The sequence below is a fragment of the Marmota flaviventris genome, chromosome 2 (assembly GCF_047511675.1).
Source record: "Marmota flaviventris isolate mMarFla1 chromosome 2, mMarFla1.hap1, whole genome shotgun sequence".
In the NCBI taxonomy this organism is placed as follows: Eukaryota; Metazoa; Chordata; class Mammalia; order Rodentia; family Sciuridae; genus Marmota; species Marmota flaviventris.
The window spans coordinates 28,364,259-28,384,081 of NC_092499.1; the positions used below are offsets into that span (position 1 = coordinate 28,364,259).

Sequence of the window (19,823 nt, forward strand, 5' to 3'; positions counted from 1 at the left end):
AGGCCAAGTGTGCTGGTGCGAGAAGCAGGCCTCCACCCCACTGGTTGCAGAAGGCCCAGGACGATTCCAAAGGAGTTTCAGGATAAAAGTAAAGGTGGGCAGAAGAAAGCCAGTTTTCTTTAGCCAGCCTTGTGTAAAAGAAGCAAAGCGGCTGGGTGCCATGGCACATGCATGTAATCCCACCCGCTCTAAAAGCTGAGGCAGGAGGATCGAAAATTCAAGGCCGGACTCAACAATTCAGCAAGGCCCTAAGCAATTTAGTGAAACTGTGTCTTTAAAAAAAAAAAAGGATTGGGGATGTAACTCAGTGGTACAGCACCTCTGGATTCAATTTCCAGTAAACCTCCCTCCTTCCACCCCACCCCCTACAAAAAAAAAAAAAGCAAAGGAGAGTGGAAATCTACAAAGGGAAAAAAATTCATTGACCTCCTCCAGGAAAGGATGAATCTGTTTAATGGACGGAGAAGTCAAGCTCTCACACAGGCCCTGCATCTTCAGGGATTCAGCCGAGGCATGGTTGGAATTAGAAGGTTTGGAATCTGGAAACTGGGAACCATTCTTGGTTTCATGGAGCCTCCGTTTATTCATCTGTAAAGTGGGAATATGATGCAGCTGTAAAGGTCGCTGTGAGAGGCAACATGGTGAATGTGTAAGGACGCTCTGTAAACTCCCAGCTGTGATAGATTTTGTCAGAAGCCTCCTGGGTGGGGCACAGTGTACTTCCAGACTTTGTGGGAATCAAACAGCTTCAGGCAGCCTTTCCTAAAGTAGCTCCCTCCTCCTCAGCCCTTCACCCCTTCAACCTTTCGCTCTGCTTTTTCTTCATGGCAAGTATCATGCCCTGAAAATATACTGCCTCCCCTACTAGACTGCCTGTTTCCTAAGAGCAGACTCTGCTGTTTTGATCACTCTGTCCCTCCAACTTCCCAGAATGTGGCCTGACATATAGAAGGTGTTCAATGAACAGTTGTTAAATAGTTGAGTGATAAATGCATAATCAGATTTTCTTCTAGAAAGCAGGGTAGTATAGTGGGCAAACAGCACTAATTCTTCAACTTTTAATTGGTGTGGCCAACACAGGTGCCTGCCCCAACACTAAGGGTCCAAGTTAGCAGGTCTGACTGGGCCAGATGAATTTCCTATATATTTTTTTTAAAGTTTTGTTTATTGGCTTTTATTTTTTGTTGATTTGTTTTTGCACTACTGGGGATTGAACCCAGGGACTTGCACATGCTAGGCAAGTGCCCTACCACTGAGCTATGTCCTCTAAATTTCCTATTTTTAACAAGTGCCCAGATAATTCTGTTGCCCTTAGTCACTCCAGATCTGGCAAATCTTGGTTTGACTCCAACCTGCCTTTTACTAGTTGTTTGATCTTGGGGAGGTAACTCCTTAACTTCTCTGGAGTCTGGTTCCTGAATTGTAGATAATAGGGATGTCAGGTCATGTTCTTGGCATAATGCCAGATGCTCAATTGGCTGCCATTATTATTATAATGTATCATTAAGCCCAGGCAGAAGATCTTTCCTCCTAGGGGCTCACTCTTGGAATCTCCTCAAATTGGGGTCCTGACCAGCATGGACTGCAGAATTTCGGCTCCACTTGAGATCTACTGACTTGAAATCTGTTTTACCAAGATTCCAAGGCCTTTTTCTTTGTACACTCGAGTTTAAAAAGCACTGCTCCAAGTCACATGTACTGTTTTCTTGCTGTCTTTAATTTCAGGAGTCTGCCCAGGAGGTTCCTAAGTCCTGGCATCCAGAGCCTCAGTCCTCTGCAGCAGAAATTTTTCACCCTGCTGAGGGCAGAGGAGGGACCTCCGGTTCATTCTGGGTGCGTGCCCCACTGAAGAGGGTAGGAGGGATTCCAGAAGCCCCTCCACTTCTTTACAGAGCTCTCAGCAATTGCCTGGGAAGCCAAGCGATGGATCCAAACTCTATCTTGATTTCTTCTCAGTCTGGGACCTGCTCCCACCTGGCCGAACTCTGTGTGGAAGGTGAGAGAAGCCCAGCTTCCCAAGAGCTGGAGAAAGACTCCCCCTTTCCCTGGGGCCAGGCCTCCAGTTCTAGCCTCACTGATACCAACTGGTTTGGGGATGAGCACATCCAGGCCAAGAGGGCGAGAGTGGAGACCATCGTCCAAGGCATATGTCTCTCTCCCAACCCCCCGGTGCCAGGCAATGCCCAAGCCAGGGACAGCCCATGCTGCCCAGAGAAGCGAAAGAGAAAGCAGAGTCTCCCCATGCAGCAAGGCCCCCTGAAGCCAGGCCCTGCCTGGGGCAACAGGAAGGGGGGTCCTGGGGTGAGAGAACAACTTCATCGGCTCAAGCAACAGCTGAGACATCTGCAACAGCACATCCTGCAGGCTGCCGAGCCCAGGGCTGCAGCTCAGGGCCCCAGAGGCTCTGAGCAGGGGCAAGGCCCCCTGAGAGAGAAGCAGAGGAACAGCTGTGAGTCTAACCCCTGGGCTACTGACAGTGACCGCCATCAGGATTCTAGTGCGTACCTCTGTGGGGCAGAAAAACACAGAGTGTCTGAGCCTGAACACCAGTCTGAGGAGCTCAGGTTCCTTTCTTCTGGAACACAAGCTTTGTTGGAGATTCTGAGGAAAGAACTGACCAGGGCAGTGTCCCAGGCTGTGGACTCTGTTTTACAAAAGGTGCTTTTGAATCCACCAGGCCACCTGACCCAGCAGGGCAGAAGTTTCCAGAGACTAGTGCCAGAGGGCGGAAGTGAGCCCTCGCCTCCTGTGGGAGGGACCTATAAAGATCTACTTACTCTGGCCACCTTGCCCAGAAGGACCCAGCCACAAGTTGGGGTCCCTGTAGGAAACTTACCACTAGTCAAGCCTCTAGATTCTCCGAGGTACCCTGTCTCACCAAGAATCTCCAAACCCTATCAGGGTCCCGTAACAAATTATCCCTTGGCTATTCCTTCCCACGTCCAGGAAAATCAGATTCTTAGCCAGCTATTGGGTCGTGGACCCAATGGTCATTGGAGCGACAATCCTCCGCTGGACTCATCTTCACAAAGTCACCCCTCTATAGAGTCTGCTCTGCAACCTTGGGTCTGGAGCCAGCAGCTGTGCCCGCTGCCTTTCACCACAGTGCCCCATCTGGAGAGCCGGCCCCTCCTTCCCTCCGTGAAGACGGAGCACAGCAGCCTGGAGGCTGTCACAGATGCAACTCCCTTCTCTTCCGTGCATATATCCTTTCCTGGTCATTGAAATTATGGCTACAGCCCAGAGAGGCAGGAAAACTGGAAGTTGAGGAGGAGGCAGGGACAGATAACTGTATTGCATAGGGACCAACTTTTCTTTCCACCGTCTTCTTAATATGGCCTCTGAACATTCCTTCCCTGACTCACAGCCTATTAATTGTGTGACCAAGTGGAAACCACATTCTAGCAGTGAGGGATCCTGGGAAGGTTCACTTAGTTACTTCTGTGACTCATTGGATTCCACCATGACTAACTTGTTCCTTTGGGTCTGAGAGAGTTTTGTTTGCTTTTAAACTCAAATGGGCTTCCACAATACAGTACATACCCTGTGGAAGAAAGAGCTCTGACATTTGATTTCTAGCTGCTCATAGCCCTAGGCAGAGAAGGTCAAAGGAATGTCACATCTGAGATATGGCTTCCCCAACCTCATGGATCTACAGGGAAAAAACCTGCATGTTAGATAATTCATGGGGAATACATGAGGATCCAAGAACTTCTGGGGGAAAAGAGGAGTTTTTCTTAGAGACTAAACAGAGAGAGATGTCCTGAAAGGACCAGAAGTCTTTGATTTAAGGAACAGCTTCCAGGCTACAGCCAGGTGGGATGGAACCCGAGATCTGGGCACAGGAGGGAGAGGACCCCCCACCTCCACAACTGGGAAAGTCTGAGAGGTCCAGGATGGCCTGTGGTGGTCTGAATTTTATCATAGCCTTTAGACAGAGCCCCCTCCCCAAAACAGTGTTTCCCAGAGTAATACTCAGGATAGAAGTTGTTGAGTTAGAAGAGCAGAGGAGCTGGGCACAGTGGCACATGCCTGTAATTTTCGCCACTCAGAAGGCTGAGGCAGGAGGATCAAGAGTTCAAAGCCAGCCTCAGTAATTTTGTGAGGTCCTAAGCAACTTAATGAGACCCTGTCTATAAATATAAAAAGGGCTGGGGATGTTGCTTAGTGGTTAAGCACCCCTGGGTTCAATCTCTGATACAAAAAAAAAAAAAAAAAAAAAAGTACTTTTGGCAAATACTCTTTCCTTTTTTGTGGAGGGAGTACTGGAAATTGAACCAGTTCTAACACTGAGCTACATCCCCAGTCCTTTTTATTTTTTATTTTGAGACAGTGTCTTGCTAATCTGCTGAGGCTGGTCTCAAACACGTGATCCTCCTACCTCAATCTCCCAAGTTGCTGAGATTACAGGCATGTATCACTGCACTTGACTGGATTAGTTTCTTCACTGCAGGCATTTTCAGAGTCTTTAATATGCTGAGGTCTACTGTGAAGCTCTAAAAGGAAAACGTAAGCAGTTCCAAACTCTTGGGACCAAAGAAACCTCTTCCAACAAGCATCCTGCAGGACTAAACCTCCTGAGAATGTATTTTTGGTGTTGCATTTTTAGTGAGCTGTGTTCACGCGCTGTGTTCACCGTGGGCATCTGTGAGTATAGATTCTAGAGGTTAATGTGTCTGTGAAGTCATATCTAAGTGCGCATAGTCCAAGTCCAGTCCCCTGTCTGGCAGCTGCAGGGCAGGATGGGGTGGGGCTGGCTCACTGCCCAGCCTGAGGTGGCCTTGTGTCCTAAGTGCTCTGAGCGCCCCCTGCTGGTCCATGATGTTAGAAACATCCCATGGCTTGGACTTTCTTGGAAGGCAGCGAGCAACCGTAAAACCAGTGGCAAGAACATCATTTGCCAGCACTGACTGCCTCTTCACGCAGGAAGAGTCATCTTGGAAGTACACATACCAGCATAGACTGACTTTCACTGTGAGAAAGGCTGTCTGGCCTTTGTTAAGAGAGCACTGGCTAAGACTCCCTACTAAATTTGGGCAGCAGGGGGTCCCTCAAGAAGGCTCAGCCCAGTGGCACATGCCTGTAATTCTAGTAACTCAGGAGACTGAGGCAGAAGTTTCTTGAGATCAAAGCCAGCCTCAGCAATGACAAGGCGCTGAGCAATCCAGTGAGACCCTGTCTCTAAATAAAATTCAAAATAGGGCTGGGGATGTGGCTCAGTGGTTGAGTACCCCAGTATCAAAAGAAAAAAAAGAAGGCCCAGCCCCTAAAGATTTATTTTGTCAATTTGTCAGGCACCCTCATGTGCCTGTTCCTGCCCTGTAAAAATAAGGATCGGGCTCAGAGAGCATCAGGAAGTTCTGGGGCCCATCTTAAAAAAGACCTAGATCAAGCCTTGTCACACAGATGAAGATGTGGCTGTCTTTACAATGATTTGAGGATCCCCCCCAGGTAGTATCCTGTCCCCAGTGACTACTCCCTTCTTCCTGCTGCTTGTATTCTGCACTAGAGATGAGTTCCCATGGGCCATGAAATCCATCTAGCAGCAGCTGCTTTCGTGAAAGAGAACAGTCACTAGGAGTGCAGACTGGAACAAGGGGCACTCATCAGGCACTTTCTCCTGTGGCAGATCACATGTGCATGCCCACTGCTATTTAGCCACAATATAAAAACCCAAAAGTTCTGAAGAGCCCTCTAGCTTTTTCCTTTAAAAGCGAGTCAACTGTTTTTGGTGGCAAAACTTGACCTACACAGACTGGAGGCTATTTATGGACTTTATTCCACTTAGCATAATTAGTCACATTTTACTGTAGAGATATTAGTGTGTTGTATTACAGACTGCCTCTGCTGTGTTAATTAACATGTGACACACACCCACACCCACACACCATATTAACTTTATAAAATAACAAAATTCTGAAATCTGCACTTCTTGCCCCAGTATTTCAGATAAGGGGTTTCCAGCCTGGCTTTTCTCACAATTCCCTAGTGTCCACTCTAGACCCAGGTATCTGAGAGGTAGAGAAATAGAGCAAACTAACTTGTTCAAAGTCACAAGGCAGACTAGAGAGGAGCCAGGATTCAAACCCAGGATCTGACAGCCAAGCAAAAGCTTTAACCATTATATTCTAAATTTTAGAAAGTAGGCCCAGAGAAGTTAAGTGGTTTGCCCAAGGTCAAATAGCTAATAGCCAAATCAGCTTCTGAATCTGGGTCTTTGGATTCCCAAATACAAGATTCTTTTCATAGCATTCATCAACGTAAGGATAAGAAGTACAGCCAATGAGAGGACATTTGTAACTTCAAAGCCAACCTAGGCAACTTAGCAAGAAACTGTCCCAAAATAAAATACGAAAAAAACAAAACAAAAAAAAAAAACAGGGAGGGGGTGCTGGGGATGTAGCTCAGAGTTAGAATGCCCTGGGTTCTAGTACTAAAACAAACAAAACCCAAAACTTTAAGGACAACAGATGGGGGATAGGGGTCTTCCATGCAGCAGCCTGAGTGCCTAGGCCAACTATAACCATAGTTAGTGGGTTTGGTTTCTTTTGGCTAAACTGATTTATCCTGCAGGAAAGTCTTAAGTTTGAAATCACTCAGATCTAATACCCAAGGTTATTTTTTGGAAGGCATCTCACCCAGTCCTTTCCTGGGAATGCTAAGCATTAAGTGACAGTCTTTCTTTCTCTCCTACTCTGGTGCTAAGGAGTTGCACCACAGCTCCCTGTTCTTAAGGTGAAAGGAATCTGTCCTCAGGGTGAGGAATAGGTTGATCATCCATTCACTTCCTCATCCAATACACATTTTTTGAGCATCTACTATGTGCCTAGCCCAGAGCTAGATAAAGACATAGAACACAAAGTTAAAAAGACATGGTCCTTGCCCTCAAGGAGCTCACAGTCTAAATGGGGAGACAAACATGCAGTAAAAATTCCAATAAGGTAATTGTTACAACAGAGATTTGTACAAAAAGCCTCAGGAGCACAGGGTAAGGAAGGCCTAAATTGGTTTGGAAAGGTTCCACATGATATGGAGCTTCTAAACTGGAGCTTGACTGATAATGGAAAGTTCTGCCAGGCAGATGGAAGGCAGATACAGGCACAGTTCAAGCGTCTTGATGGAGCAGGAGCAACACGGGCGCTGTGCTCAACTTGCTAGATGCTTGGGGCTCACATACCTGCAAAGATAACTTGGAGAATGAGAACCCGAATGGAACCAATCTAAGCTACTTCTCTCATTTTACAGATGAGGAAACTGAGGCAGAGGGGAAGTAAATCTCTACTTGGGGTTTCAAAAGGGCTTATGTGGGATATAAGCTGCTGTCTCTTCCTATCCCATTTTGGAGAAACACAAGAGTACATCAACTGTTTGATATCATGCCTTCACATATCAAGATGTTTCTAAATTTTGCATCTTGACTGCCTGTAGACATTTAGGTTATATAACCAGTCTCCAGAGATGGAAAAAAGAAGCAAATACTCCATTCAGTCAGAAAAAGAGAAAAAGAAACCACAAGGAACAGGACAATTGCTATTTGGATAATCTGCTAACATTATTTGGTAACTGGTTTTTCAAAGTTACTTTTCTTTGACACTGAGATAAATCCAGGAAGGACTGAACCCTGGTCACTTGAAGAAGGCCAAACTCATGTTCTTCTTCACAAGGTACCCCAGCTCCAGCCTTCTGAAGGCTTATTTCCCCGATGTCCAGGTAAAGTCAAAGTTTCAGCCCCTGCAAAACTCCCAGCTGTGTATGAGGAAGGTCCAGATCCTCACATGTTAGCTCCTGTTCATGCTGCTGATCTAACTGGTGTGGTTCCCAGTTCTGGGCAGAGACTGCCCAAATAATCACTGGCCTAGGAAGGTTGGGTGTCTGAATTTTTAGGCTGCTGAGTTATGGATAATCCCAGAAACACATGGGAAGGGAGAGTAGGGGGAGAGAGAAACACTAGTAACTGGAATCTTTGGCCCAGTTTTGTCTCTGCTGGGAGCCTTATGAAAACCTTATGAAAAACTATATGCACTGTCAGACATTGTCAGACTTACATCAAGTGTGACAATAAGGAAAATGAAAGGAATCAAACCTTGCCTGTTGCCATGGAAAAGTTTCTAGGGTCTTCCATAACAGCTAAGGGCTGTTTTTTCAGGTCTTCCCCCCTTATTCAGTTGTTGGTTGATCCCTGTAGCAAATTCTGATTTAGATTTCAATTCATTTTGTAACTCTAAAAACTGCCCTTTGACCTATACCCTTACCACTTCCCTCAACCCTTTACATAAGTAGAAGGCTCCCTGGCTGCTCTGCTAGCACCACAGTAACCTTGACCCTAGACTCTCTCAAAGGACCACTTAGACACCATGAAAAGATTCTCTACAAATCTAGTACTTGAAGAATTATTTTCTAGTGGGCATTTTAGAACTAATTCAGATTTTGAAGGCCAACTGAATAGGCCTGGTAAACAGCTCTGGCTTCTTTCTCTAAAGGAAGTCCCATTATTTGGTTGAAGCTATTAACATCAACCCTGTGTTGAATTTGATGCTGACAGTTACGATTTGGAGCACCTCAGGGCAAATGTTTGACTTGATGGACTCCTTGTTTACACAGTTCAACCGCTGCATCACCTCTCAGATGATCAAGTGGTTCAGCAACTTTCGTGAGTTTTATTACATCCAAATGGAAAAATTTGCCCGTCAAGCAGTTTTAGATGGTGTCACAAATCCCAAAGTGCTGGTGGTTCTCCGTGATTCAGAACTTTTTCGAGCCCTCAATATGCACTATAACAAGGGAAATGACTTTGAGGTAAGACCATGTACCAGGGTCCCATCAGGTCTGAGCAGTGTCTTTCCTATGGGACTGAGTGTTTGAGAAAAGATCCCCTCGATGGTGTCTCTCCTTGTCACTGAGTATCACAGGGCCCTGGAGCCAATCTCTGTATCACCAACAGAGATCTCAGCCTAAACATCTGCACTCAGGCAATAGGTAGATGCAGCAAATACCGCCCATCTTCATGCTGAAACATAAGCAGAAGTCTACCAGGAGTTATGCCAGTCTAGACTTATTCTGTAATTATCAAATTTCAGAATTTGCTTGACCTTTTTATCTTTGTGTCAGGAGACTCAGGACTAAATGCTAGCAACGAGTTTTGGCCTAGATTTCCTGAACAATTTCTGTTCATCATTTGGCTCGTATCTATATTCTCACTTGAACAGTTTTATAACAAATAAAAATACTCAAGCCTTGGGCTAGGGCTGTAGCTCAGAGGTAGAGCGCCTGCCTCACACGTGTGAGGCCCTGGGTTCGATCCTCAGCACCACGTAAAAATAAAGAAAATGTTATGTTCATCTACGACTAAAAAATATTTTAAAAAGATGCTCAAGCCTCTGAGCCTTGGGATCCCTATGAAGGCACACTGGTGGCACCTTAGGGGTAAGTGATAGTAAAGGGTGAGCCTCAGTGTCACTAGTGTGAATTCCTATCAGGAAACAGGTGGAGGAGCCTCTTGGACAGCTGGCAGCTGTTAGGCTGCATCTCATTCTGGAGATGCCAGGTGTGTCTTGTCATAGACTGCATTTCCCTCTTCTTGCTTTTGTCTCGATTGTGATCACAGGAGCAGTTTATTGATATCTCTAATGATGTAAGAACTGCTGGTGCCCACTGGCTGGATGCTCAGGCTGAATGCTGGGAAACCTAAGCCTACCTGTGGGAGGAAAAGGAGCCAGGGCGTGTGGGACAGTGGCACCACCACACCTTTCCATGTGGGGGTGATTACTTAGCAGGTAGTGGCAGCAAGTCCTAGGCCAAGCCGGATCTGGACGCTGTGTCCCACAGCGTCACTTATGGTGCCAGTCTGGGTAAGGGTCCTGGAACAGCTCCATTCCATTGGCTTTGGAAGCAGGAAGGTAAGCCCTTGGGATCCAGCCCTAAAGGGTAGTGGGGTGAGGTATGACAGACATGGGGGATACATCTTTCCACAACAGGTCTGAGGAAAAGAATACTAAAAACCTCTTTGAATCACAGATTTAATTTCAATTAATTAGTTTCTACTAACTTACTAAAAATCACACACAAATGAAACCAGATCCTCCTACAAGGGGAGTATTTCTTAATACACTTTCTCCCAGGGCTCTCTCACTGGAGTCTGTGTTTGGAGAGGGAGCAGGGCATGCCTAGGCTGCAGCAGCCAGGGGCTGCTAGAGCAGGGTTGCTCTTATCCCACTACCCAAGAAACAGGTAGCATCTGTCTGGGGGGGGGGGGCTCCGTGGCACCAGTGCTTCCAGCCTCATGTCTTTCCTTTCTTGGGGGGTCTCCTTGGGAATGCAGGTCCCGGATTGCTTCTTGGAAATTGCCAGCGTGACATTGCAAGAGTTCTTCAGGGCTGTCTCCACAGGGAGAGATTCAGATCCTTCCTGGAAGAAACCCATTTATAAAATTATTTCAAAACTGGACAGTGACATCCCAGAGATATTCAAATCATCCAGGTATCCCCAGGAGGTGTTTCGGAGTTAAAGTCAAACAAAATGAGGAGTGACTGGCCAGAGTTTCCTGAGTTTGTCTTAAATGGTAACCATTTAGCTATAGTCATATAAAATGGGCACATGAACTCCCTGCCCTTGAATAAGTACTATTACCATTCTGATCACTTATTTCCTTTCTAGAATCATAAAATATTTAAACTTAATTATAAAATATATCAACTGACTATATCAATGTATCAGTAGTATATTGTAAAAAAACCACAAGTTTGGAATAGGAAGATTTGAATCTCAATCCACTGTTGCCAGGTGTTGAGACTGACAACTTCCTGTTAGCTCTGCATCTGTAAAATAAGGTTGTAAGGATTAAAGATACTATGTCCTGAAGTGTTCTGTGACACGTGACACAAAAGCTATTTTCCCTCTCTTCCTCTAGCTATCATGGTATTTGGGGCTTTTACAAATGACTATTTTCATTTTACTTACCTGTTTCTCAAGCTCCACCTATCTGCCAGACACTGTCACATTCATTAAACTTCTGCCCTGAAAAGCAGCTATTATCCAAACAGAACCTTGAGCAAACCAAGGTTTTTGAACCATGAAGTAACTTCCCAAATGTTGTAAGGCCAGGACACTTGGGTTGGTAGACCTGGTCAGGAACACGGAGGAACCCAAGACATTCTGAGCAAGGCTGCATGCTACTCTACACTGTCACTCAGGATCTCAAACAGGAAACCACCACTAGAGCAAGCATTCAGCACTGATATGGCACTGACAACGCTGCCTGGTACTCCACCTCACAGGTGATGAATAGCAAAACTGGGATAAATACAGAAATGGAAATTCTCCAATTCCAAAAGAAATTACAGTCCGTGGATAAACTTCCACAGGTGAAGCAATTTGTGAAATCCACACTTTCTTCCTCCCTTCTAGCCCAACACAAACTGTGACTCACTCTGAACAAATGGGCAAGAGACCTGCAAAGCTGAGTAACTGCATCTCTCTTCTTAACTAGTCGGAATGAAGCCTGTAAACGTGGCCAAAGGCATGCAGGGTAGAGTGGGATAATACATGGCTTGGGCTTTTTAGTCCTGAGAGATGTCTGTGACTGCACTAGCTTCCTTCCTTCCCATCTACACAGAACAAATTCCATTGTGCAGCTACTCCACTTCCATAACTTAGAGGGTGAGGCGCTAGCTGGAACGGATAACTCCCTAAACTATTGCTAGATACTCAGCACAAAAAAGATGATACAACAGCACAAAAAAGATGAAAGAAGACTTTCCCTTGAATTTTCTCTTACTTCAAACAGCTGAGAAGAAACAAAACATACACAGCCTAAACCAAGACTTGTAGGTCATTTTTGGTTTTTGGTGCTGGGGATAGAACCCAGGGCCTCCTGCATGCCTAAGCATGTGCTCCACCACCCAACTACAGCCCTAGCTAAGGGTTATTTTTAAGTGTCCTTCAAGACATCCAAATATTCAGACACACTTTACCCCATTTTCTCCTCATTTTTATCAAAATGAAGGAATCTGCTCAAACCAAAATTCAGACAGCGGCAATTATTGATTACCTCGGTCAAGGGCAATCAATTCTGTTTGGACACAGAAGAATCCACTGTCCAGAGAGGCATCACATGATTATTGAAGAAATCCATGGAAAGCAACTCCAAGTTGACATGATTGTCCAGTATGGAGCAGCTGTCCCAAACCTGAAACTCATTAGTATGTTTTACAAGCTGAGCCAAGCCACCTCAAGGGCTGTCAACCTTGTTCTGAGGACCGATTAGATGAAATATGTAAGCTCAAATTGAAAACATTCATGTCCCGCAGCCTTTCCAGGAAGTGTTCTCTGACCACTGAGCTAAACACAGAAGAATGTATAAATACGTGCACTCTGCCAACAGAGGAATTCCATTTTATTAGTTTTCTGTTTCTACCAAGTACATCTCTTTCAGTGTTGGGAATACAGTCTGGGTGTAAGTGGAGCTGGTTATTATGTTCCTTCAGCAGTCATAACACTGCCAAAGGTCTGGTCCATTTTTCCATTAAGGTGTATGTGGGTGCTATTTTCTCCCAAATGAGACATGTTCATACTCTGGTCAAGTACTGCATAATTGTCTTTCAATGGTGGATGACAGGCCTGTACTGTGGTGTGTGATGACAACACCTCTGAGAGAATGCCTAATTAAAGATGAAAAGCAGGCTGTTAATTAGCATTCAGTACAGAAGATTCATTTGGAAACTTTATTTTAAACATGATTTCACACAGTGCACACAACTCCAAACTCAACTCAACCGGTGAGAGGTATTTCCTGGACCTATCAGGGGTGCCTATGTGATCTTTTCCTTCCCCATCAAAGAAAGGTCAAAGCATGAATAGCAAACAACACTATTATAAAGTTCTACACCCCAGTCCCATTAAGGAAGTTCGCTTTTAAAACATTTTCAATGAAAAATATACAATCCTCAAAAAAAAATTAAAAAGCACTCCTATAATCTAATTTTATACATGTCTCTTTTAAAAATATTTCTTCAAAAATCCTTTAAAAATGGCTGAAGTTTTGGTAATCAGTTTCCTGTGAATTTTCATAATCATTGGTCTAGCATTTTTATACTTTTGACTATTTAGTCTGTAAAGCAGTTTGAAGATATAAAACAAATTTTAAAAATCCTTAGATGATTTTATAAAGATTCTCTTAAGTATATACATAGATCTTACATAATGCAAGATCATTTTCTCAGTACTGCGAAAATCAGAAAAAGACAAGAAAATACAATGATGGTTAGAAAATAGATAAAGGTATGTTATCAGGCTGATGATTAAATTATGTAATTTGAATTTGGTAAGTGCTCTACAATTATTTTTTTTTTGCGGGGGGTAGGGATCAAACCTAGGGCATCATGCATGCTAAGCATGTGCTCTACCACTGACCACTGAGCTATGCCCCCCAACCAATGCCCCATAATTCTTAATTGTTTTGGCCTTGATGCTTTGGAGAGAAAGATAAGCTTGTGATACTATGGCAAATATAGTACCTCTCACAAAAGTATCAAAACCTTCTTGGTGAGATTTCCCATAAGTACACAGTAATACATCTCTAAAGAATGGGCTCTGGGCTGGGGATGTGGCTCAAGCGGTAGTGCGCTCGCCTGGCATGCGTGCGGCCCGAGTTCGATCCTCAGCACCACATACAAAGATGTTGTGTCTGCCGAAAACTAAAAAATAAATATTAAAATTCTCTCTCTCTGTCTCTCTTTAAAAAAAAAAAAAACAATGGGCTCTGATGACCTATTTGAGAGTATTACTAAAGCATGCTTATATCTCTCAGGCTGATCATGGTACCTTCACTTACAGATTTATTAAGTGGTCACCTGTGGAAGAAGATGATTCATATAGAGTATTTTCCAAGATTAGACAATTCCTATAAAGTTCTACACCCCAGTCCCATTAAGGAAAAGCTACACAAACCTTCACCAAGTGCCCAGGAGTTGAATGTTTAATCATTAAAAAAAAAAAAAAAAGCCCACTAACCAAACTGAATGTTAGCCTCCAAAAGAGGGAGTGTCTGATGAAAGGTGAAGGCAGGTATAGGAAGGAAAACAATGGCAGCTCACAATTCAGGCCTCACTTGCTTCACGGGTCCATTTCCTCTAGTCTGTTTCTCTTGCACCAAGCCTTTTGGGGGCTATTTATTTCTCATAATCTCACCTCATCATGCTCACACTTTTATTTCGCCATTTCCAAATTCTCTAGTCACTCTTAAATGCATCTCTCTCCCTTTCCCCACTCTATCCTCAGGGATCCCAACTGATGCCCGCCATTCTCTACTCCTTTGGCTTTCTCCTGCAATCATTAACTTTCCTGAGTAGAGTCAGTGGGAGGTACACAGGCTCAAGTCACTTACAGCTATGGACCTCTGCAAGATACTCTCGGCCTCAGCTTTCTCATCTGTGAAATCATGATAATAAAATAAGCATCCATCTCAGTGCTAAAGTTGAGGTAAAATAACATATGTGAAGTTCTTAGAACGTATATATCCCTAGTGCATAATATGTTCTCAGTACGTTAGCTGTATTATTACTCAATGATCATAAACCATTAGCAAAGTCGTGAATTTGTACTGCTTTTGTAGTGAAAGAAGAACTATTCCTTAGGTTAAGAATGGCACCCATGTGGGACATCACTGATATAAAATATATTTTGACCTTTGTTCTACAACCATACAGTAACATATACTAACACCTATTCAGCATGAAACTAATGTAAACTGATGTTAACATATTTTGAGGGTAAACAAACATTATATGCATCTCCTCCCTGTTATTACAACTGTATGTGGATGTGTTTGACATATGACATCACTACCACTGCTGTTTGCTAATTGGTTGCTAAGACACTGATCTGCTTTTGCCTTTTACATGCCACTATAGTACACTGCACTACTGACATCCTTTTCATTATAAGCTTAGTGACTAATGTGGTATTTCTAAAATTACTTACCATTAAATTCTGCTCTTTGAAGGCTATATATATATTTCCATTAAATAGACTGTTTTCAGCTTAATGTTTTTTTCACTAACTTCTGTACAGCCATTCAAAACATCTCTAGTTGTTTCACTTGTTAATTACATGAAGAGCAGGGAGGGAGTATATAACTGAAAAAACCCTGGTTTTCTTCTGACATTTAAAATCTATGTTCAGAATGACTTTTCCATAAAAATTAGTTTACTTGTTTATTGAAAATAATCCAGGGCTGGGGTTGTGGCTCAGTGGTAGAGCACTCGCTTGGCACGTGCAAGGCCCTGGGTTCGATCCTCAGCACCACATAAAAAAATAAATAAAATAAACAGCAGATTGAATAAATGTATTTAAAAAAGAAAGAAAACAATCCAGCCTCCTTTCTCATTCTTTTCATTTATAGTCATTAATGCTGATTATCTTTTCCTGTGAATAAGGGTTGGTGATCACCTTTTCCAGAATATTCAAGATTCAAAAAAAGTAATTTTTTGGCTAGTCTTTCTACACAGACTTCCAAGTCAAGCTTTATGAGACAATGGGATTTTCAATTTGAGGTTTTGCTGCATTATCACTATATTAAATTCCTAACAAAACCTCACAATTATACTGGCAGAACATATTCGTTATTATAAATACCCCAAGTTGCTTTTGTTCAGGATCACTATCTTCTCAACACATATCCTATTACTTAATCAGAGCGGAGCTTACTGACTCTGGACCAATCAGTTTAAACTCCAGAAACCTCTCTCCCCTATAAACCTGACAAAAATGGTACAAAAAAATAAGAGTTTGTTCCTAAGGAAAATAGTGAGGTTATAGTATTAGAATAGAATACAAATTGTTTTCCTAGACTGCAGATTTATCAGCAAATACTGGGCACAGAAAGTTTAGTAACACTGGACTTATTTCCTAAACACCTTAATTTTTATATACTAGGTACAAAAATAATTTAGATCCTCATGTCACATAAATAATAGGTATGATTATGTATTCTTAAGCATTGGAGTAAGTAATTACCTGACAACTGTGAGGCAGAGTTCAGTGTGCCAACTCAATGATTAGTATGCTGTTAAATGACTGCTGTTTCTTTATTAGAAAGCTAGGCCTATTCAATTCAAATACATCAGAGCTTTGCTCTGGGACATCAATAGTCTTCTTACTGTTTTAGGAATTAGAATAAAGGCATTGACTAGTTATTGAGTAGGTCTCAAATGTTTTGAAATCCAGCACTAAAAGAACTTCTTAGTATTTAACCCACTGCTACTGTGCCAGAATTGGTGGATTTGCTCCAAAACTAAGATCAGCAACTTATACTTATGTTTTGGGGCATATGCTCATTATTTCACTCCCTTCAATTAAAGCAAATAAACCATGCTTTAACTACTGAGAAGACTATTGAGAAGAGAACCAATAATTATAATCTCATAAAAATAAAGAAAATGCCACTGTGTGTTTGCAAAAACTATGCTAACAAACACTCAAATCAGTAGCCCCCAACAATATGAAGTCTTGATCTGAAGTTGGTGATGGGACTACAAGGAAAGTGACCTACCAAGTCTATCTTCATTGTTGTGGTGGTTACATGAAGCTACATGAGAGAACACCACATGGAACTGTGTTGTGTATGTACACGTGTGCATGTTTGTAAAATTGGATAGGCATGGCTTTGATACATAATTCTCTTTATATGTTATCACTGGGTCAGCATGGGTGAAGAACTGGAAATAACCTGTGTACATTTTTTTTTCAAGATCCTATGAATCTATAATTACTTCAAAATAAAGTTAAAAAAAAAAAAACATGTTAAAATCAGAATCTCTGAGAAAGGTCTACTGAAGGACTGTCCCTGAAAGGAGAGCAAAAAACTTCCACATGATCATGGAATAGAATGCTTCTATTTTGTACACTTATGCCACAGATACTAATTATCTTATAAAGCATTGAAGCAGATTAAATTAACCTAATAAGATACATCCTAGCCACTTGATAACAATTTGAATTTTTGGGGGGCACTAGGGTTTGAACTCAAGGACACTCAACCACTGAGCCACATCCCTAGCCCCAGTATTCGTAAAAAATACGAATTTTTTATTTACAGACAGAGTCTCACTGAGTTGCTTAGCATGCCTCATTGTTGCTGAGGCTGGCTTTGAATTCACGATCCTCCTGCCACTGGTATTACATGAGTGTGCCACCTTGCGCAGCTAACAATTTGAACGGGGGCGGGATGGGATTTCTTCAGTTTTGACTGACTATACAGATAACTGGAACCAAGAGCAGAAATAATCTTTCCTGAAAATCACAAAGGAGAAGCCATAGACATATTCCTGCTTGCCCTCTCTGCATTTCTCTTTACCCTCGTACAACTTTCCATAAATCAAACTTTTCCTTTAAACCTTCAAGTTTGACTCTCTACCACAACCCGTTTCCATTGTGAGGAATCTTCACAACTGCAGAAGCCTACACTGTGTTCAGGTCCAGGGGCACATATATGTTTTAGATTACAAGGCATTTTTAAATCTTGGCTTTATCTGCTCATAGTAAGACTAATTCTCCCTGTGCCTAAGCTGTTCCTTGGCTATGGAACACCTTTGGAAAGCATTAACTCTTTCAGGCTAGGTGGGTTTTATTTTTACATTTTAAACTGTTGGTTAGTAGTAATCTTCTAATAATGCCATCTTCATAACTGCAAAATTAATGGACTGAACTTATTTTCACTTGGAGAATAAATAAAATTTAAAATCTCCTTTCCTCCACTAGTTCTAAACTTGGCTGCACCTTAGAACTACTGGTAGCCATTAAAAATCACCAATGCCCAAGCCTGATATGGTTCTGCACACCTATAAGCATAATGATTGCAAGCTGAGGCAGGAGGACTAAAAGTTCCAGGCCAGCCTCAGCAACTTAAGTGAGATCCTATCTCAAAGGGCTGGGGATGTGGCTCAGTGGTAGTGGGTTTAATCCCTAGTACTAAACAAACATCCCAACAACAACAAAAAAAACAACCCAAATTACCAATGCCTATGTGCCACTTCTAGATACTAATTTGTAAATATGCAATGTAGCCTGGCCTACAGGAATTTTAAAATCTCCCCAGGAAAAACCACTGCTTTAGGACACAACTCTTCACAGGGTACACTTATCCTATTTCATCGTTCTAAACACATACACTCTAAGTGAGAAAGGAGCAATTGTATGTTTGAGTGCTTAAGAAATCTCAGCAACCATTTCACTAGGAATAATGGATCCCTAAGTTAGAGCCCCAGTGGCCTTCTCTCCCATCCTAACAATAAATGTTGGAATAATGCTTTTCAGGTCTTGTGAACCTCTACCAACACTCAGATTCACATCTAGTGAAAGCAAAAAGGCTCATGTGAGAAACAAGAGAATCCTTAAAGCATGTTTTTAAATAAAAACTTGAATATCTAAGTAAATGAACTGGTTCCTAAGAAGAAAAATGGATGTTTCAGACTTCACTACTTTTTGGGGGGGCAGGAGGTGGGGGTGGGGGTCGCTAGGGATCAAATGCAGGGCCTTGCACATGTAAAGCACATACTATCCACTGAGCTTACAGCCCCAACCTCAATGCTACTTTTCAAAAAAGGAAACAGAACCCAAAACATATATTTTAGGACAATACAAACTAACATTAAAGAAGAGGCGGGATATAAGAAAATATTTTCATAGTACTTGTGGTGCAAGTTCATAACTGCAAAGGGAATAGAGAATGACTTGGAGAAAAAGAACTGTATTTTATATACACGATTATGGGAGATTATCTTCTCAATTGACATTTTAGTTTCCCCACAATTCAAACAGTTTCTATTCCAAAAGCTTATTAGTTCTGAACTACACATACTACTCTGAACCCATTTTGTTTATCTGTATCAATTCTAAATCTAGACTTCAGAGAAAAAAATTCAAAGGAGGGCAGGATATAAAACTGGAATTTAAAAACACCAGAATATTTTTGATACCTCAAACATTAAGTTAAAATTCTTTCTAAACACATGCATACACAAATAACTATTAGGAAAATCTGTTTCCCTATAGCTCAGTAATTAGATTGTTCTGTTATTTTCCCTGGGACAACTAGAAAATAAACCTATAAGGTATTTTTATAAGGGTGTTCAATACATTGTTAGGAAAATGAAAAACTCACTGAAGAGGAAAAAATATTATATACGTCATGGAAAAACACAATTTTTACATATACATGCGAAATGAGCATGTATGCATCCAAGTCAGTGGGTCTGTCTGCAGAATATGTAAAGAGTATCACTCATGTTAAAAAAACAAAAAACCCCACAAAGACTGTATTTTATAGCTAATATATATGTATACAAACTCAGAAAAAAGGATTGGAAAGCCACACTGCAAAATAGTAACAGTCATCACCTCTAAGATTTAAGGTATTTGAGCTTAAGGCAGCTAAGTGTTGTGTTTTGTCTGTAATGTTTTAACTTGTTTACAATGAATATGAATTCATTGTAAATGAATTTTAAAATAATAAATGCCCCAAACACACTTTAGGAAATGAAACATATCAAAAGTATACCCACCTTGACAACGAAAGGTGCCAACAAAGCAGCTTTAATGACATTCATCCTCTTTCCCCAGTGGAAATAGAAAGTAGTGGAATTTAGAGCAGGATATTCTAAATTCACATCCAAAGCCACTCGGCTGCTCCACTTAACCAAAGGGCATTCTCTCTGTCTTCTTTCTCTGGCACAGGTTTGTGCCCACTATTTAACAGAGTACATACAAGGTACTTACCTGCATCTTCAGAAACAGAGGCACTGGAAGGACGTGTGTGTGTGTGTGTGTGT

General features: G+C 42.2%; 1 protein-coding gene across 1 annotated transcript; it reads left to right on the forward strand.

Moving 5' to 3' along the window:
- The first annotated feature begins 1,923 nt into the window (after positions 1-1,923).
- Prox2 (prospero homeobox 2) lies at positions 1,924-11,622 on the forward strand. Its single transcript, XM_071607659.1, has 3 exons — positions 1,924-2,658; positions 8,602-8,796; positions 10,319-11,622. Exons 1-3 carry the CDS (start codon positions 1,924-1,926, stop codon positions 10,502-10,504), a joined length of 1,116 nt encoding a protein of 371 aa, XP_071463760.1. The 3' UTR covers positions 10,505-11,622.
- Positions 11,623-19,823: the final 8,201 nt, after the last annotated feature.

Excerpts from the sequence above, each read along its gene's own strand:
- Prox2 (XM_071607659.1), top strand. The coding sequence starts at position 1,924 with ATGGATCCAAACTCTATCTTGATTTCTTCTCAGTCTGGGACCTGCTCC. Across the intron at positions 2,659-8,601 it reads TGGACTCTGTTTTACAAAAG|TTCAACCGCTGCATCACCTC; the intron begins GTGCTTTTGAAT and ends TTGTTTACACAG. Across the intron at positions 8,797-10,318 it reads ACAAGGGAAATGACTTTGAG|GTCCCGGATTGCTTCTTGGA; the intron begins GTAAGACCATGT and ends TTGGGAATGCAG.